The 20,473-nt window shown below is 36.7% G+C and overlaps 1 protein-coding gene across 4 annotated transcripts in view; it reads left to right on the forward strand.

The window, feature by feature from the left end:
* Positions 1-5,091: 5,091 nt before the first annotated feature.
* Positions 5,092-20,473, forward strand: part of LOC131080056 (RNA-binding protein BRN1) — a 29,784-nt gene continuing 14,402 nt past the window's right edge. For 3 of the 4 annotated variants that reach the window (XR_009114120.2, XR_009114115.2, XR_009114127.2), the window contains exons 1-7: positions 5,098-5,586; positions 17,518-17,600; positions 18,178-18,229; positions 18,395-18,520; positions 18,645-18,727; positions 19,528-19,716; positions 20,058-20,403. Coding sequence is in view for 1 of the 4 variants with exons in the window: in XM_058018154.2 (XP_057874137.1) it covers positions 5,418-5,586; positions 17,518-17,600; positions 18,178-18,229; positions 18,395-18,520; positions 18,645-18,727; positions 19,528-19,716; positions 20,058-20,403 (1,048 nt within the window). In the remaining 3 variants the exon portion in view is untranslated. Of the gene's footprint in view, positions 5,587-17,517; positions 17,601-18,177; positions 18,230-18,394; positions 18,521-18,644; positions 18,728-19,527; positions 19,717-20,057; positions 20,404-20,473 lie in introns of all 4 variants that reach the window. The other variant, XM_058018154.2, reaches the window with a different exon arrangement.

Genomic DNA, 20,473 nt, shown 5'->3' on the forward strand with positions numbered 1-20,473 from the left:
AGAAAACAAACTTTCAATCTAAATAACAAATCAATTAACAAATCTAATCTAATTAAAAGAAACTAACAAAATTAAGATTAAATCTAAATTAACATCCAAAACTAATTAAAATAAACTTAAAAACTAATTCTAAAAGTAAATTTAAAATTTAAATCTAAAAAAACAAAATGAAATTAATCTAAAACCTAAAATTAGTTTAAAATCTAAAATCTAAAAAAAACTAAAACTAATTTAAAATCTAAAATCTAATTTAAAAAGTCTAAAAACTAATACTAATGAAAAATCTAAAACTAAAATCTAACGTAATTTTAAAAAAACTATAAACTAATTCTAATTTACAACCAACCTAAATACATTCTAACTTAAAAAAATGAATTTATTAAAACTAAGCAGATAAAAAGAAAGAAAGAACGAATCAGAAACAAAATTAAAATAAAAAACAAAACAAAACCCCAAAATACTACCTCCTAGAGGCAAAGTGGAATGTGTAACAGAAATTTAAAATGCTCTGGCAAGCAGGCATGCAAATACATGGTCTGTAAATACTATTTTCAGCAAAAATATGTGGTTTGATAAGGCTGTGTGTGCTGTAAAACAACTCAAGCAATCTTCAACACATAATGATAATGATTGCAGGGTATGTTTCAAAATAGATTTGTAGCATACATTTCAAAGTGATAATGATTGCAGGTCAAATATAGATTTGTATATGTCTCAAAATGCTAATGATTGCAGGTTACGTCTCAGAATAGATTTGTTTAAGACGACTTTGTGCACAGAAATAGATATTTTTAAAACATTTTCAGAAGTTTTGAAATGAATGCATGCACGACATGGAAGCATAGGCAAGGCATACAAGTTGCTAAGCAAGATACAAAACACAAATTTGAAAGCATAGCCAAGGCATATTGGAAGTTAGACAAAATTGTATTATTTTATATGCATGTTAAACTGTGCGGGAGCCAAAGATTGTATGCCTGAAATAAATAAGATACCAAGGTTGTGAACTGTGTTATCAGCAAACACAACAATATAGCAGGCAAAACAATATGGAGAGTCACATTATAATCTCGACATGTTATAATAACCATAGTAGGCAAAACACCAAACCTGCAATGAAAGATATGAGACAATGCAAAACAATATGGTAACAACCAGCAAATGTAAATGAAAATGCCTTCTATCAAGCGAGAGTTTGAACAATGAAAGGACAACGGTCCCACCGGGCGTGTCAATTGTAGATGGATAATATCAAATATGAGATCTTATGAAGTACCTACGAGAGAAACATACATGCAAAGCCAAAATAAACAAAACCCACACACATACATTAACATGATTTTGTCTCCACTGTTCTCCTACCACTTAAGATCTTGTGTTCAAAATATGGGTGCTCTCAGAAAGCACATGCACAAGAAGCTATGGTGGACGGATTTTGAGATTGAGTGCAAGATGATTGAAAGAAAAGCAAACTAACTAGAATGCGAAAGAAAGAAAAGATGCATTGATTTGCTAGATTGTTAGATAGCCTCAAATGAGAGAGGGGGTTGGGTTTTTATAGAAGTCCTCAAGGATGAATCCAATATCAAGATGAATATGGGATAAATGATTGATGTAAAAATGAAGTGTGTTTATCCCACGTGATGGAAGGAGTAGGTCTCGCTGTGCCATCTCTCAGCCAACGTAGTCAACAATACATGATTCGTCTAAATCACAAGTAGGTGCATCATATCATATAAACCGATTGAACAAATACAATCAATCTCTAAGTCAAACAACTGGCCTCGCAAACGCTAAGTGGTGGGATGCCTCTCTCAGGCCTGCAACACACCTAGGTCCTCCTACAAACACAATCAAGGGATAATGTCAACTTCTTTGCTCATATAATCGACTAATACCTAGACTTCATCGAATACTTTTTGATAAAGTATCTCAAGTCTCAATGGGTAACTTGATTCACAAACACCTAGACTACAATAGGCATTTACATCAATTGCCTAATCTCAACAGGTACAACGAGTCTTGCAAATGCAACAAACAGCCTAAAACAACAAACTGACATCAACTGTCACCATCCAAATCTAACTGGGGCAATCATAATTCCACACACTCAAAACAGTGCCAAAAGCACTATTTTACCTATCAAAAGTGGTAGACCACACAAACACGTTATTTTACCTAGCAAAAGCACTACACAAATTCAAAATCGCTACATCAACTTCTCAATAGTGCTAAAACTTAAAAAAAATTCAAAAGCGCTACATTAACCTCTCAATAGCACTAAAACTTCAAAAAAATACAAAAGCGCTAACACAACCTATCAAAAGCGCTAAATCTCAAGAAACATACAAAAGTGCTACATCAACATCACATAGGCGTTAAATTGGCAAAAGCGCCAAAACTGCTCTACAATAGTGCCATTGTGGCACAAAGGCGCTAAAACGGGTGACAAAAGTGCTAAAACATAGTTTTAACGCCTTTGTCTTGACTCAACTTCAACTAGCTAAAAAATGCATTAAATGAGCTCAAATCACAATAGTTCAAACTAGCCTTACCAGGGGTCTGTAGTCAGCTAGCCGCTAGTACCTTCGGATCCGCTCAAAATGATGATCTTCTATGGGAACCACCATCTTTTCTGCTACAAATTGCTCACAAAGAGGTCTCTGTCAGAGCTCAAATTCACTATGGAGGAGTGTAAAAATGAGGCCAATTTACCCCTTCTCACCCAAATATACCCTACCCAGCCCTAACCCTTCTTCGCCCCGCTCGCCACTATGGACCCCCGAAACTTTCGAGGCTTGCCATTTCTTCATATTAACCCCATTTTCCTCTGTTCTTTCGTCATTTTCTCCAAATTCTTCTAATCTATCATCCCCCCAGTTCTTTCTATTTTTCAAGAGCTCTCTCGATTTTTTGAAATTTTTGACCCATCTCTTGAGGGGGCATACCACCCACTAAACTAACATTCCCGGGGCATTTTTCTCATGCCTATATGTTGTTCTTTGAAATGGTGCAATAAACTATACCGTCTCAAAGAGGGACAAATGTAGACACATAAATCTGTCCACTAAATTAAATAAATATTTAATATTTGTTTAATGCACTAGTATTCTTCTATTAATTAAATTTACATTAATTAATTCATTTCAACCTATTCTTCTAATCTAATTAAATAAATTTTATAAATTTATTTAAATTACTAACTATAGTCCAAATATTAAATACATTAATAAATTTATTTAATTCTCCTTTCCTCTCTTTTAAATAAATCAAGCATTTATTTAAAAATCTCCAATCAAATCCCCATTTAAGTAAATCAATATGTTATTTAAATCTCCATCCACTTGCATTCTCTTACAAATGCAAGTTGCATCAACTATTTTAAATGCAAATATTTATTTAAAAATACTAAAATCCTCACCCACTTGCATTCTCCTACAAAGCCCACTTGCTTACTAACCCTTCTTCTAGATTCTTCTAAGCCCTTCTAAATTAGCCTAAACCCCCTTCTAATCACTTGCACAATCCTACCCAAATTAACTCTCAACCCATCATCTCACCCATTAAAGACTCTTATAGAGACTTAAATGCTTCTCTTCGTCAACACACTAACCCACATGGGTCTCGTCCCTTTAGTCAAAGCCTAACCATAGGTAAACCCTGCACAAGAGTTTACCCATTGGATGCTAGCTTATCCAATAACCCAACCACACGAGGTTACCTTCATGTCCTCTCAAGCATTAAATGCTTCTTCCCTCTCCTCTCAAGCCCTCTCATGATGCCACTTGTCACCATTGCATTGGTGGAAGTTGCAAACGTGGATTGAGGATCATGCAATCCTATCCCTTGCTAAGCTAGATCAATTTTGACCATTCAATCAACCATTTTGTCTATTAAAAGAGCCTCATTCCTCAAGCAAAGGAGGAAGCATCTTGAGCATTGTTATTATAGTGGCATAAACATTCACACTTAGCTTTCTCATATCATTTTTTTTTTGTGCTTTTGTATAGCAATAGGAGTTCATTTTCAACCATTCAATCCTTCATTTGACATCCATGGGTTCATGCTAAAAACTGAGGGCTACTCTCAAGCAAGCTTTGGATGTTGGAGAGGAGAAGATCAAGGGAGAGGCGACAAGAGCACAATGGGAGCATCTTAGGGAGTCTATTCTCTCTTCTTTTCTTTTTGCTTTCTTTTGTGCGCTTTTTAATCTCTTTTGATATGTATGTGAAGGTTTTGAAGTTCATTTGTTTTGGTTTTGATTGAAACTAACATATTAACCTTTGATCTTTGTTTTTGGCTTGTTTCCCCTTTCATGTGCATCACACACACACACACATCTATACACACATATATTTATATATATGTAAATGTATGTACAAATACGTACATGTACGTATATATACATATATGTACATATGCACATATAAATATATACATACATACATATGCACAGTGCATATATGTACATATATACATACACACACACATGTATATATATGCATATATGTACATATATATACACATGTATACATATACATATATGTATATTTAATTTTTTTTAATAAATTTATTCATGCATTGTTAGGTGCACACAAACATTCAACATGAAACAAGAGATTTGGATTGCTTTGTTATATCATTTATCATTTGGATTTTCAATGAGTTGTATAGGTTCAAGTTTCATGTCTATAATAACTTTACACCATCCTTTAAATTTGTGAAATTGTACTTTTTAAATTTTTTTTCAAGGTAAACAATTATGTAGAATTAAGATTGGTACTTGCCAATTGATATGCTATTGATCTTATCTATCATCTTACTTTCAACTTTGTTACAAATTGACTAATTTTTAATTCTTTCTCTTCTAATCCTTTATTTCATTAAACTTATACAATTCCAACCTCATTCTCATTTCATTTCATAAAATTAATAAGAATAATTACCATATTTCACCTTCAGTGTTTTGTTATTTTTCTTACACAATCAAATTTTAAAGCAGGAAATAAAAAAATAAAGTGTTTGAACTTGACAGTTGTAATCTATTTGACAGTCAACTTGAAATAGATAACTGTCACTAAACTTTTGGTTGGCAGGCAGGGTCAACCGTGCTCTCTTTTTCACACACCTTTTAATTACTCGCGTTAAAACTACAGCTTCTTTTGCCGGCCAGCGTGGAATTAGGGTTTGTAATAGAATAGATGAGCGGGCAATTTGTACTTTTATGGCAACGGATGCCCAGAAAAAGACATGAATAATCAATTTAGGTTTTTATCGCGAACATACATAGCCATTTTGATACGAACGAGATAATACAATTAGTACAAACACAGTAGGAAAACAAATAGTTTCAGGACTAAGTTGATAAGGCCTGAAAAAGTCTGCAAGACAAGGAAATTCTTGCCCAGATTTCAAAAATGGCGGATGGTAACGGATCGGCCAGTAAGTCTGCAGAGTCTGTGAAGCTTTTTGTAGGGCAAGTGCCCAAGCATATGACGGAATCTCAGCTTCTGTCAATATTTCAGGAAGCGGGAAATATTCAGGAAGTCAGCATTATCAAGGACAAGGTCACCAAGACTTCCAGAGGTGTGTATGCGTTTTCTTTATTTTTCTGCCATTTGACAGAGTTTGTTTGGTGTGCGCTTTGGCTTGTTTGGAATTTAATTACACAGACGCTTAAAGTTTGTTGTCACTGGGGATTTAGAATATCGTGGACTGATGCTTTCAAATCTTAAATATTATATGGAGCCTTTAATCCTTGATATATTAGAAAAGGGTGCATTTGTTGATATACGAGAATAGCGAGCTTCAGAGCCTTATTATTTTAGAAGAGGGGTTACTAAACCCTACGCATTTTAGAAGTGTTAGCTTCAAAACCCTACGCATATTTGAAGAGTGAGCTTCAAAACTCTAAATATGTTCGAAAAGTGAACTACAAATATTAGATTCGTTCTTTTTAGAAAATGACTTTTGGTTATGGTGAATATTTCGAGTGTCGTAAAGCTAACTGCAAATTCTCAATATTTTAAAGTAACGACCATAGAAAAAAACTTGAAACTATTTTTCAAGTTTCAAATCCATTTCGAATATAACAAGATTAAACATATGAGGAGATGTGAGTTCCATGAGCCCCTTTTTGTTCTTTGGATTAGATGCCACAATTGAGGGGTATCTCTTCAGTCATATTCACTCAGGATTTGCATCTGGCATTTACTTAATAACGGTTTTAGGAAAAACTTGAATAATTTTTTTTTTTATATTGCAGATTTCTCCTTGGCCTTAGATATTATTGCTGAGGGACACCTTATACGACAAATTCACCCGAAACTTGCCTTATCTGCCCTTTGGGATGTACCACACGCAGTGAATTGGATGTGGTGTTTTATAACACAGTTTCAACACTACGATGTCTTATGGGGATTTGAACCTTGGGCTCAGCTTTGGAAGCTGCAGCTATTGCCCCTTGATCTTGCCATGAATTGATTTCAATTCAAAATGCAATTGCTGTTTTGAAATTGAATTTTTGGTTCAGGATTTGAATTTCTGTTCCAAGTTTAAAACATTGTCACCTGGAGATATAAGCGTGAAGGGACGGTGATAGACATGAGGATGCATGGACAGTGATATCATTGGAAATCAGGGTACGGGAGTAGATGAGTATGGTTTTTGGTACAATATATTAATAAGTTGACAGAAGTTTAGACAGGGTTAAGGCTATATAGTCCCAGCAGGCGTTGGCATTGCGATTGGGGTATGGATATATTATGTGTAAATGTAGTTACCACAAGGAAGTGGGTACAGTGGTACAGTCCTTCTCAGTTCTTTCTGTACAGGAGTATCTTGGTGTCTATGGCTCCAAACCATATCTTTGCCCAGTGATGTATGATGCACCCAAAGTTGGATACGGTACATAGCTCAACTTTCTGCATGAATGTTTATGTGGGAGAGTGAATTGCAGTCTCTGGCTTGAAAGATCTATCATTTGTCATTAGATATGATACACTACTGAATTTCACTCATGGCCATGTATGTTGGGATTGAACCTCAGTGTGCAGTATCAAAGGCCCACTGATTTTATCGCTTGAGCTCATCTCAACAACATGGCACATCTATGCCTTAACAGCTATAATTACGAAATTTCTTTTCCAGTGGCAATGGTTGAGGAATTTGCTTACTTTATCTGCAGGTGGACAGTAGCAATATCTTTAGGCTGAGTTTTTGATGCAAGGAATATTTAAATGAATTTACCATTTATGGTACTGTTGGTTCTTTTGTAATATTTGCCTTTTCTTTTGACATTCAGAGGCTTTACTTACGGTGGCCATTTAGTGATAGGGTGATGGTTTGTTGCATTTTAGTTTAACATGTTTTATAATCTCTGAAGTCATGATTGAAATATAGGCATGGTTCAAACATTCATTCCTGTACATTAAAAATTGGTCCACTAGTGTTCCTTAAGTAATTCCTGAAATTAATGTCAATAGCTCCTTGAAATGAATGCCAATAACTGAACATTTAACTCACAAGTTGGTCATGCATCAATCTATATTTAAATTAGTACTCCTGGGGAGTGTCATGACAGTCGCTATTGATAAATTGCCAGCGCCTTGCAAATTTGAAGCGAATGCATCTGTTGAGAGATCCATATAGGAAAAATTTCACTCATATTAATAAGTGGAGCAAATATTGGGATCATCAAACTTAGCCCTGGACAGGCTAGAGTTAAGTCCATCTTGAGTTGTTTTAATTCTAGTCCTTGTAACTTTAAACTGAGATTCAGTTTCAGCCACTTTTTTTCAAATGCAAAGTGATTCTTCTGTTACTAGTTAGTACAGGCATTCAGTGTTCTCAATGGAAAATATTCTAGGCTGTAGGATCACATCGTAAAGATTTATCTTAATTCCATTAATCTGAGATGGTTTAAAAGGTGATTCTCTATTTTTCAGTAAAAATATGTTCAATGTAATATCCAAGTATAGAACCAAATAAAATGGTCTGAAATTAAGTCTTGGGACAATGTTAATGCATACTAGGATTTATGCTCGAGTGTACTGCATGGAAGAACCATGCAGCATTTGGTCTTGGCAGTGCCTAAATATATGTATGTATACCTTCTACGGTTCCACCTTATGTCATAGAGTTTGAAGCATATCAACCAAACAGTTTGAGAATTAGAAAATATCGTTACATCCCAAAATTCATGCTTATAATGTTTGTCTTGATGAACACACAAGATTTATTTCAAAATCCCTAAAAGATTGTTATAATTCACTGGTTCACTGTACAGAAATTTAGCTTGTCCTGGAGCCTGCTTGATTTTGTTTTAAATGTTGATCTGCAACACACAAAGAATTGTTGCAAAAAAAGAAAATTGAAGTTGAACAGCACAAAAAGGCCTTCTGTGCTGAGATGAATGAAGATGAAGAGGAGGAGATGAAGGTCAGAATAAGGTTAAACATCAAGGGAAAGAGAGCACATCCATCCAACTGCTGATTGATCAAGACCTTGCACTCAATGTTTTTGATAAAGATAAACAGGTTTTACAGGGACCTGAAACCCAAAGTATTACAGACCAAGGCTAGCAGCCAACCAGACTGAAAAACTAAGCAGAACAGGGGACAAACCCCACACAAACCGACAGCCAAAAAACAAACAAAAAAAGCTGAACCAAAAAATAGGACCACGCACTCAACTAAGAGAGTGCATCAATTCAGTATTTTTCTGAATAATACTCCTATTAATTTTCTCCAAGTCCTCCATGATGAATCTGGAGGTTCCCTGGTCCTGGCTCCGGCTCTTGGTTCTAGTACACGGACCTGAACTAATCTTCTCACCAACGACACTCTGTCCACCCTCCGAAGCAATCTTTTTCTGCTTTTCTCCCATGGGAGGGTCACTGGCGATGGTCCTGGTTCTATAATTAGTCATCATGGAATTAATCTTTTCCAAACCATCAACACTATTGTTCATCGCCTGCCTACTGATTTCCACCAGATTGTTTAGGTTTTCCTTGATCTCACTCACATCCTCTTCCAGCTTCTTAATTCTCCGCTCTTGGTCAACCTTCATAGTTTCCACATCCTGAGAAATTTTTTGGATCATACTCATGATCTTCTCAGATTTATTGGGCGCAGGGGATTTCGTGAAAGTGTCAACAATTCCTTTAATCGCATCTTTTAAGGATCCAATTTCCTTCCCCACCCACTTCCAACAGTTCTCTTGACTTCTGGTAGCCTCCAATAGCAGATTTCCCATCATCCTCTCCTCCTTTATCTTGGCTTTATTTTCCTTAATCGCAAGTCTCTGTTTCTCATCATCCACCTTGATAGGGATGTCCAACCCGATCTCGTGGTCCAGGACTTTCGACCCACTAGATTTGGTAAGTTTCGATTTCTTTTTGGTGGGTGGCTCTAGGCCTTGCATTTTCCTGCTGCTAGATTTGAACTTACTAGCCGCCCACCTTGGAGGATTGATTTTCTTGCTATTGTTAGTTCCCAGGGTCACCATAAACTCCCCTTCTTTCTTTGGTCTATACTCAGGGTCTCCATATCCTTGATATCACACCAATCCATGGTCGTACCACTGTCATCCTCATCCATCTCCGTATCAGAAACCAACTGCACATCAGGGTTAGAAGAGGAAATGTGGGTTTTATCCTTGGGGGAGGGTTTCACTTCATGAGTCTGGGCCCACCTTCCGTGAAAGTGTCAACAATTCCTTTAATCGCATCTTTTAAGGATCCAATTTCCTTCTCCACCCACTTCCAACAGTTCTCCTGACTTCTGGTAGCCTCCAATAGCAGATTTTCCATCATCCTCTCCTCCTTTATCTTGGCTTTATTTTCCTTAATCGCAAGTCTCTGTTTCTCATCATCCACCTTGATAGGGATGTCCAACCTAATCTCGTGGTCCAGGACTTTGGATCCACTAGATTTGGTAAGTTTCGATTTCTTTTTGGTGGGTGGCTCCAGGTCTTGCATTTTCTTGCTACTAGATTTGAACTTACTAGCCGCCCACCTTGGAGAATTGATTTTCTTGCTACTGTTAGTTCCCAGGGTCACCATAAACTCCCCTTCTTTCTTTGGTCTATACTCAGGGTCTCCATATCCTTGATATCACACCAATCCATGGTCGTACCACTGTCATCCTCATCCATCTCCGTATCAGAAACTAACTGCACATCAGGGTTAGAAGAGGAAATGTGGGTTTTATCCTTGGGGGAGGGTTTCACTTCATGATGTTAATTTTATGACCCAGATTAGTAATCAGATTATCAGTATTTAATTATTTGCTAATATTAAGGAAAGTAATGACAGAATGAAAGTAAGTGCATAGGAGACAAAACACAAATACCCTGGGAAAACCTCCAAGGAGGAAAAACCCAGCACTAAAGACCCACAGGTCAGATTATGTATTCAATCTGAATTGTACCAATACAATACTTAGCTGAACTCTTCAGCCTCTTATCAGATCTGCATGTTTAATGGTCAGATCTGCCCTTCTAATTATTTCAAGTCTGCATCAAATCTGCTCTCTAACAGAATTCTAGAACAACCAATGCCTTTGACCTTCTTGGATGATTTCGCCCAGTTTTACTTCTCAAATTCGCATGCTTAGTTGCAGAGGTATTTCGCTTTGCAAGAGGAAAAATGAGAATGTGTTTTGTGTTTGGTAAATGATCATTATTTATATGATCATTTAACCCACATACCCTTTAAGTTGGCCTCCATTTACATATTCATTTTGGTGCCAATTTAATGTGGCATGGTGAATGGGTCTGGTCTTTGTTTTAGGGCCACGTTAACCCTTTTTGGGGCCGGTCCTCCACGTTATGCTTAAGGGAAGGGGTTCAGATGTTGCCTTAGGGCAATCCGAACCCTCTTTCCTAGTTACAAACAACACTCCCTCTTAACTAGGGAAGAGGAGAATTCATAATCTGAACCTTTAGAGTTCCATCTAGCACACAAGCATAGAATGGATCTAGCACACGAGCATAGAATTACATCTTCCACCTAGCACACGAGCATAGGATGGTTCTAGCACACAAGCATAGAAATTGTAATACAAAAGTGGGTCTTTACATAATTACAATTTTCCATCTAGCACACAAGCATAGATTGGACATAATTCATTCTTGCACACAAGCAAAGAATGATTCAAACTGCTGCAGATAGAGTCATTGAGATTGAAGCTCCCTCTCAATCAGGGTTCCGTTTTCCACAACACCAAGTCTGTCTCTGAAGTATTCGAACTTCACCCTGGATAACGGTTTGGTAAGGATGTCTGCAATCTGTTCATTAGTGCTAATGTACTTTAGATGAATGGTGCCTCTTTGCACCATGTCCCGAATGAAATGATAGTGTGTTTCCACATGTTTGGATCGATCATGAAATACGAGATTTACTGACATCTTTATACAGCTTTGATTATCACAATGAATGGTGGTAGGACCACTAGCTTGACCAAATAATCCAACAAGGAGCTTGCGAAGCCACACTGTTTCTCTGGATGCAACAGATGCGGCAATGTACTCAGCTTCTGCAGTGCTTAATGCTATCGAAGATTGCTTTCTACATGCCCAAGAGATCACTGCAGAGCCTAAGTTGAAGTAGATCCCTAAAGTACTTTTCCTGTCCTTGACACTTCCTGCCCAATCTGAATCTGAGTAGCCTTCCAAGAGGATTGAGGTATTAAGTGAATACTTCAGCCCATAACCAATCGTGCCACGCAGGTATCTTAGGATGTGCTTAGCAGCAACTAGGTGAACAAGTTTAGGTAAGCTCATGAACTGGCTGAGAGCATTCACAGCATAACAGATATCTGGCCTAGTATTGACTAGGTACATCAGGGAATCAATCAACTGCCTGTACTCAGATGGATCTGCAAAATCCGAGTTAGCTGCAGAAACACTTAACTTCTTTAAGTTAGATTCCATAGGAGTATGCATAGGTTTACAATCTATCATTCTAAATCTTTTTAAAATATCAATAGTATATTTTCCTTGACTTAGAAAATTTTCATTGGATCTTTGCCATACTTTTAACCCTAGGAAGTAGTACATTAAACCTAAATCCTTCATTTCAAATTCTGAGGCTAATTCCTTCTTACATCTTATGATTAATTTACTTTCACCAGTGAGAAATAAATCATCCACATACAAAACTAAAATAAGCATCTCATCATTATAAACTTTCAAGTAAATGTTAGCATCAGCATCATTCTTGCAAAATCCTAAGCTTAGTAAGTACTTATCAATTCTTTCATACCAAGCACGAGGAGCTTGTTTGAGCCCATATAAGGCTTTCTTCAACCTGCAAACATGAGAATCTCTTTTATGGATTACATAACCTTCTGGTTGCTCAATATAGACTTCCTCCTCAATGACACCATTGAGGAAGGTTGTCTTAACGTCCATTTGATGCAGCTCCCAACCTTTGGCTGCAGCAATAGCTATTATAGATCTAATAGAGGTATATCTAGCAACAGGGGCAAAAGTTTCTTCATAATCTATTCCTTCCTTTTGAGAGAAACCACGAGCTACAAACCTAGCTTTATATTTTTCGATACTACCATGAGCATTATGCTTAATTTTAAACAACCATTTAGAGGAAACAACAGACTTACCTTTGGGTTTGGGTACAACGTCCCAGACATCATTCTTGATGATAGACCCATACTCTTCATCCATGGCTAATTTCCAAGCATAATGGGACATAGCTTCTTCGACATTGTGAGGTTCAGACTCAATGATATTGCACATCACCGAAATGTAGTTGACGTGATTCTGGAATCTCTTGCTATCTCTAAAGGTTCCTTTGGGAGTAGCAAAACCTTCAGCATCTTGAATCATGTTTCTAACCCAAAGTGGTCTCTTCTTGCAGACCACAATATCCTGAGGTATATCGGTAGGGAGCATAGGCTCTGATGAGTCATTCTGAACTTCCTGTTCTGGAAGGTCAGTAAGCTCCTCCTGTATCTCAGGGTTAGCATCAACTATTGAATCTTGATTTTCAATTTCCATATCATTATTGTTGGATAATGAACCTTTAGATCTTTTGAAAGCAATATCTTCTTCAAAAGTTACATCTCTACTTACCTCAACATACCTTTGACCTGAAATGTAAATCCTGAAAGCTTTGGAAGATTCGCTGTATCCCACTAAGATGCCTTTCTTTCCAGATGGATCCAACTTGGTTCGTTTTTCTTTAGGCACATGAACATACACCGGGCTCCCGAATATCCTTAGATGACTGATGTCAGGTTTGATTCCTGTAAAGGCTTCTTCGGGAGTCACATCCTTTAGGGCGCGATGAGGACATCTATTCTGAATATACACTGCTGTTTTGGATGCTTCCGCCCATAGAAAAGGTTGCAAGTCTTGATCATGGATCATGGCTCTTGCAGCTTCAACAATGGTCCTGTTCTTTCTTTCAGCAACTCCATTTTGCTGAGGATTGTAGGGAACACAAAACTCCCTCTTAATTCCTGCTTTAATACAAAAGTCATAAAAACTACTTGAGGTGTATTCACCTCCATTGTCAGACCTCAGACATTTGATTCGGTTTCCTGTAGTATTTTCAACTAAGGCTTTGAATTCTTTAAATCTGTTTAGGACTTCTTCAGACTCTTTAGATTTAAGAAAATAGATCCATGTTTTTCTAGAGAAATCATCTATGAAGATAACATAATATAGGAAACTGCTAGGAGATGCTACAGACATAGGAACACATAAATCTGAATGAATAAGTTCTAACCTTTCTTTAGCCCTACTATCGCTTTTATGAAAAGGATTCTTCACATTCTTGCCCATTGCACAACCTTTACAAGCATCATCATGAGATAAACTGAGTTTAGGCATACCTTTAACCATTTTACCGAGAGTGGGAAGAGCTTGAAAGTGTAGATGTCCCAGTCTTCTATGCCATAGCTCGCATGATTCAAGGGTCTCATGAATGAGAGCTTGAATTGGATTAGCTGCAAGCTTATATAAACTATCACATCTATTTCCAATAATACTAGCAGATTTGAAATTAGATTTCTTAGGCCAAGTGAGTACTTTCCCTTCAGAAAATGCTATTTGCAAACCCTTATCTTCTAAGGCAGAAATGGAAATAAGATTTCTTTTAATGCCAGGTACAAAGAGAATATCACAGAGTTGTAATGAAATATCAGAATCTAGTTTTAAAGAGGTAGTACCAGAACCTTTTACCGAGTATTGAGCATCATCATCGATTACTACATGAAGGTTGGTGTCCTTTTCAATCAGATCTGAGAGATGCTCACAAAAACCTGAGATGTGTCTGGAGGCACCATTGTCAAGTATCCGCGTGTTGTTGTCCGTAGGAACATTGCTGGATAGAGCAGAGATAAGAAGATAATCTTCACTTTGTTCGGCAACTTCATTTAAGTTGACGTCCCTTTCCTTTGGATCATTCTGACAATCTCTGGCATAGTGACCATACTTATCACATCTGAAGCAACGAATGTGAGAGGAATCTCTGGACTTCTTCCTTGGATCATAGGAGGAGGATCTAAAATCTTTGCTTCTCTTTTCTTTCTTCCAATGTCCACCTTTCCTAGATTTAGCTAAGAGAACATGATTATCTTTGTGAGAGTTCTCGAGTTTTCCTCTTACCTCAATTCGAGATTCCTCTTCGATGCAATCAGATTGAAGACGCTCAAAGTTGGGACGATCAGCTCTTCCACCAATACTACGAATGAATGGTTCCCATTCATTAGGTAGACCATTTAATGCAATCATAACAAGATCTTTGTCCGAGATTTGGCAATCAAGAGTGCTTAGCTTGTCCTTTAGTTCATTGATCTTCATGAAGTAGGCTATGATTGAGTCTTCTTCTTTCATTTTTATGTGAAGAAGCTGCTGTCTTAGTGCAAGTGCCCTGCTGAGGTTGTTGACTTCATACATCCCTTCCAAGTGTTTGATCATTTCCCTGGCAGACACAAACTTTGATATGACAGTGACAAGATGATTCTTGACGGATTCAATTATGATCCTCCTAGCCTTGAGGGAATCTTTCTTGAACTGTTTCAGTTCTTCAGCATCTTCTGGAGGAGACAACCCTTCTTTTTCTACAAATTTCAGCAGATCATTCTCTTCAAGGATCAATAGAATACGGACCTTCAAAGCAGCAAAATCAATGGCTCCCTCAATTCTATCTTCAGCCTTCAAACCTGACATTTTAATCTGAAAACAAACAGCAGCTATATGCAACAAATGATTTACTAAAATCAGAAGTTAGTAACACCTTGGCTCTGATACCATGTTAATTTTGTGACCCAGATTAGTAATCAGATTATCAGTATTTAATTATTTGCTAATATTAAGGAAAGTAATGACAGAATGAAAGTAAGTGCATAGGAGACAAAACACAAATACCCTGGGAAAACCTCCAAGGAGGAAAAACCCAGCACTAAAGACCCACAGGTCAGATTATGTATTCAATCTGAATTGTACCAATACAATACTTAGCTGAACTCTTCAGCCTCTTATCAGATCTGCATGTTTAATGGTCAGATCTGCCCTTCTAATTATTCCAAGTCTGCATCAAATCTGCTCTCTAACAGAATTCTGGAACAACCAATGCCTTTGACCTTCTTGGATGATTTCGCCCAGTTTTACTTCTCAAATTCGCATGCTTAGTTGCAGAGGTATTTCGCTTTGCAAGAGGAAAAATTAGAATGTGTTTTGTGTTTGGTAAATGATCATTATTTATATGATCATTTAACCCACATACCCTTTAAGTCGGCCTCCATTTACATATTCATTTTGGCGCCAATTTAATGTGGCGTGGTGAATGGGGCTGGTCTTTGTTTTAGGGCCACGTTAACCCTTCTTGGGGCTGGTCCTCCACATTATGCTTAAGGGAAGGGGTTCGGATGTTGCCTTAGGGCAATCCGAACATCCGAACCTTCTTCCCTAGTTACAAACAACACATGAGTCTGGGCCCACCTTGCACTCAATGTTGAACCAGACCACTCAATCTATTATTCTTGGCTGTTTTCTCCATGCTGTGAAACGGAATAGAAAGAAGCAATGCTAAAGCCCCAACCAGAACATGGTCTGATTGCCTTGAGTGCTGGGCCAACTTTTTTAGTTTTTCAAAGAAACGTCCCTTATTTGATATTTGCTCTATATCCTAAATTGGTGCTTTATAATTCAATAATATGATTAGTTCTCCATAATTTTATTATTATAACTGCGATATCCTAAAATCATCATATTCTTAGTTCTTTATTGGGAAAAAATATTAATTTGAAATATTTATATTATTTGAATTAATCATGAATTTTTCCCAAATATAATTAGTTGACAAGTTTGTTCTGATTTTGTTCATTGCCAAAATTGAACACAAACACAAACCTTGTCACATAGCCTTCTACCCATGTGTGAAAGTTAAGATAGCCATTTTAGGACCTTTTTTTACAGTTAAATCAATTCATACTATTCACCCATGAACGATGGCTTCTACATGAACTGCATTCCCTGGAAACCAAGTTTTGATGAGAAAGAGGATGATGTAATCGACCTTGAATACACTTAGTTGATTGGTGATTAATTAATTATGACAATGAGATTGCAGATATTTGCAAGCCCAAAGCTTACTCTCATTGGTGGGCAGCTTTTGCTTTTATTTGGTATTTTGCAGCTGTGGATGTCATTGGTGACATCATAGGAGAAACATTTATTTGATAATGAATAATAAATATTTTGAGTTATCATTACTGTTTTTTGTTGCCCACGGTGAATTTGAAATCAACTGTGATGCTATAATTTTTGAAGTCAAAGATCAAACACAGTACTCATGGAAAAATAAAGAATCATTTGCAAGTAATACAGAAGAATCTGCAGATATATATTGAGTGCATATGGCAGCTCATAGGCACAAGAGCACTGGCCTCCTTATTTTCTAACTTAAATCTCAGGGATCCTCACAATTGCCTTTGTCAGTCTCCAGCAATAAGCAACCATTTACTACACTAATAAAGTTGTAAATAAATTGTAAATGATGTTATAGTTATGCAACAGGAAAGAATATAAAATTGCTTACATTGGTATGAAGTTGATTGTGGGCACTCCAATTAATTGGCAGTCATATCATGTCCGTCCCAAAACACTGCTAACAATGTTGACTGTTGAGAGAATTATTTCTCGAGAAGAAATTCCATAGTCACTATGAATGCATCTTGTTGAGCTGTTGTGGTGGATGAATGGTTGTTACTTGATACAACTATCAATAATAACAGTTCTATTTTTAATTAAATGAAGTATTTAGAAATTTGTATAGCCACGGTGAATGCTTTCTGTTCAGTTTTTGCAGTGGATGTCCAATGAATGGCTTTTATTCTTCCTTTAGTAAGTTTTGAAAAAAAAAGTATTCTTGCACTTTTTTAAATTTTGGTTTGTATTGTTTCCTAACATCCCAATATTTGTAGTTTTTATTATTTGTGTTTGTGCTAATGATGCATTTTTAATAATCATATGCCTGATGTTTGACAGGATGTTGCTTTGTAACATGCCCATCAAGGCAAGAAGCAGACAAGGCCATTTCTTTGTTTCATAATAAACGAACAATGCCTGGGGTAAGCAAATGTCTATATGCCATTTTGATTGAATAGTATTGTTCTGACTCTATGGTATTTAATAGTCTCAATCTTAATCTTCTTTTCTGTTGTAAAGCATTCTTTTTAAAATTATATTGAAATACTTTAGTTTAGATATATGATAGTTCTTTGGCACTACTCACTACACCATAGGTTACAGAGTTCCGAACAATAGGCATGACTAGAGACAACAATTTTGATTGATAAATATCATCAAATCGAACTTGATTCAAGCCTTAGGTCTAGGCATCATGTTAACTATGACATTGTCACAAAGAAGGTGGATGTGTCTCTTTGAAGTACTAGTCCCAGCACAAGTTAACTCTGTTGGCTGTATGATTTTATGCTTGCTTTGCAATAATAAATTGAAGTTACTCCGAACAGCTTTTTTTGTAAGGGTAAGGGTATTGCACTTAAGTTTATTACAATTGAGGTATTTAAATATTATTTTTCAGAAAATTATTTCTTAATTATGTTTGAGTTATGTTGAAATAAGTAAATTTCTTAGTTTTTTGATGTAACAACCTAAATATTTGTTTCTCTACATTGTTTACAGGCATCAAGTCCAATGCAGGTGAAGTATGCAGATGGAGAATTGGAAAGAATTGGTGGGTAATAGGGCACAATATTCAGGATGTCATTTTTATTGTGCAAAGTTGCTATTATATGGTGATTTTGGTAATCCTGAGAGCAACATAGCATTACAGTTTTTGATAGTAGGTATGCTAAATTTCTGACGACATAAATCTAACACAAATTATGTTGTAATATAGAGCACAAGCTTTTTATCGGAATGCTTCCAAAGACAGTTTCAGATGCAGAAGTATCTATGCTTTTTTCCAAGTTTGGAACTATTAAAGAATTGCAAATTTTGCGTGGCCCTCAGCAAGCAAATAAAGGTGTGTACTGTTTTCTTGATTATGGTTCTCTAGCATAGCTAAGATTATCATTTTTGAATTTACAGTAGATATCAGCTTGTTCTGAATCCTGCTTGATTTGGGGATATCATACTATTTCCTGCAGCTGGATGTGCATTCTTGAAATTTGAGACAAGGGATCAGGCTGTTGCTGCTCTAGAGGCTATCAATGGGAAGCACAAAATGGAGGTTTGTATGTTCCTCCGGTAGTTAGGTATTTTGAGCAAATTTTTATTGACCATGAAGGGCTGGGGTCTAGAGTAGTTTACACTTTTCTGTGTAGTCGAGTTGGAGCAACAGTTAGTTATGTTGATGCTGTAGAGGCTATCAATGGGAACCACAAAATGGAGGTTTGTATGTGCTTTTAGTGATCTGGTATTTTTGACCAAGTTTCTATTAAACATGATATAGGATAGAATCAACAACTATTAATGTTACTAAATGTTGTTATATGTATTCCAGATCCCCTAATTCTATTCCAAATCCTTATGGGACCAGACAAAGCATTATAGTTAGCTTACACCTGCTTCAATAGGAGACAAGCAGATTTATACAGAACATCTATTTTGATATATAACAATCAATTGCAAACCATAGATAAAAACAGAACACAACAGAGACATAAGGAACATAATAGATGTGAAGAGAAACAATTGCCATTTGAGGAGTTAACTTGCAATAACAAACAACAATAAGAGATTTGGAAATGATAAAGAGGGTTTCCTCTTGTATTTGTGGTGCATCTTGGAAATCCCACTCTACTATTTTTCATCAGCTACTTCATTCAACACACATTTACCTAACAACTTCGGTGTCTTAGTCAGTTTCAGCTTCTTCCCAACACTTTTTTCTTAATTCTTTTTTTTTTGGAGCTGACTAAGTTATGTTTGACAATATGAATGTGTATGCAATATTCACACCTCACCATGAAAATCTTTTGGCAATGCCTTTTGTTACAACTTCAACAACTGATGTTGCTATTGTTTCAGGGCTCAACTCTACCACTTGTTGTTAAGTGGGCAGATACTGAAAAGGAGAGACAAGCTCGAAGGGCTCAGAAATCTCAGCCCCAGGCCCCTAACACACCTAGCACAGATTCAGGACAGCAACCTTCGTTGTTTGGTGCAATGCCTATGGGATACATGCCTCCTGCTTCCTTTAATGGCTACGGATATCAGGTTATGGTGTTTGTTCTTTATTTATGAGTTTTTTTGCTTATATTAAGTAGTGCATAGCTCAGATCAATTGATCTCGAAACAATTTATCTAGATGAGCTAACACAAACCCATTATTGGTCTATATAAGAACATTTATTTCTATGAACAAAAACAATTAAATGCTTAGAGTAAATGATTAGACCCTAGACTGATGACATGATCATTTACTCATTTGAACTAACATAATTAAATGCATAAAATAAGTGATTATAAACATCTAGAGTAATGTGATGGTCATTTTTTTTAATATTATGGACTTTGGAATCTGGTTACTTACAATTTATCACACTGATATTCGCCAGGCACCAGGTACATATGGTCTTATGCAATATCCATTACCTCCATTGTCAAATCAACCTGTTTTGCACAGTATGGTGGCAGCTGTTAATTCTTCTAGCACGTTGTCTGGTGCCACCCCTGATCTTGTTGCTGGTATGGGACCAACAAACTTTGCTGCAATGCAGTCAGCAGGCTACATGAATTCTGGATTTCCTGGCATGTCTGGTGTCCAGTACCCAATGGGGTATCAAGGTCCAATGTTTGGCCATAGTGCACTGCCTCTTGGACATGGTTCTGTAGCACCAGCATTGTTAAATTCAAGTTCAGCAGCTGGGAATGTGAAAACAAGCTCTGGGGCACAAGTTGAAGGTATGCACAGCTGTGTTACCGTTTTGCTCTCATTTGGTAATGCTTAAAGTGCATAGGCCATTTGTTTCAG

Source organism: Cryptomeria japonica, chromosome 9 (genome assembly GCF_030272615.1).
Source record: "Cryptomeria japonica chromosome 9, Sugi_1.0, whole genome shotgun sequence".
In the NCBI taxonomy this organism is placed as follows: domain Eukaryota; kingdom Viridiplantae; phylum Streptophyta; class Pinopsida; order Cupressales; family Cupressaceae; genus Cryptomeria; species Cryptomeria japonica.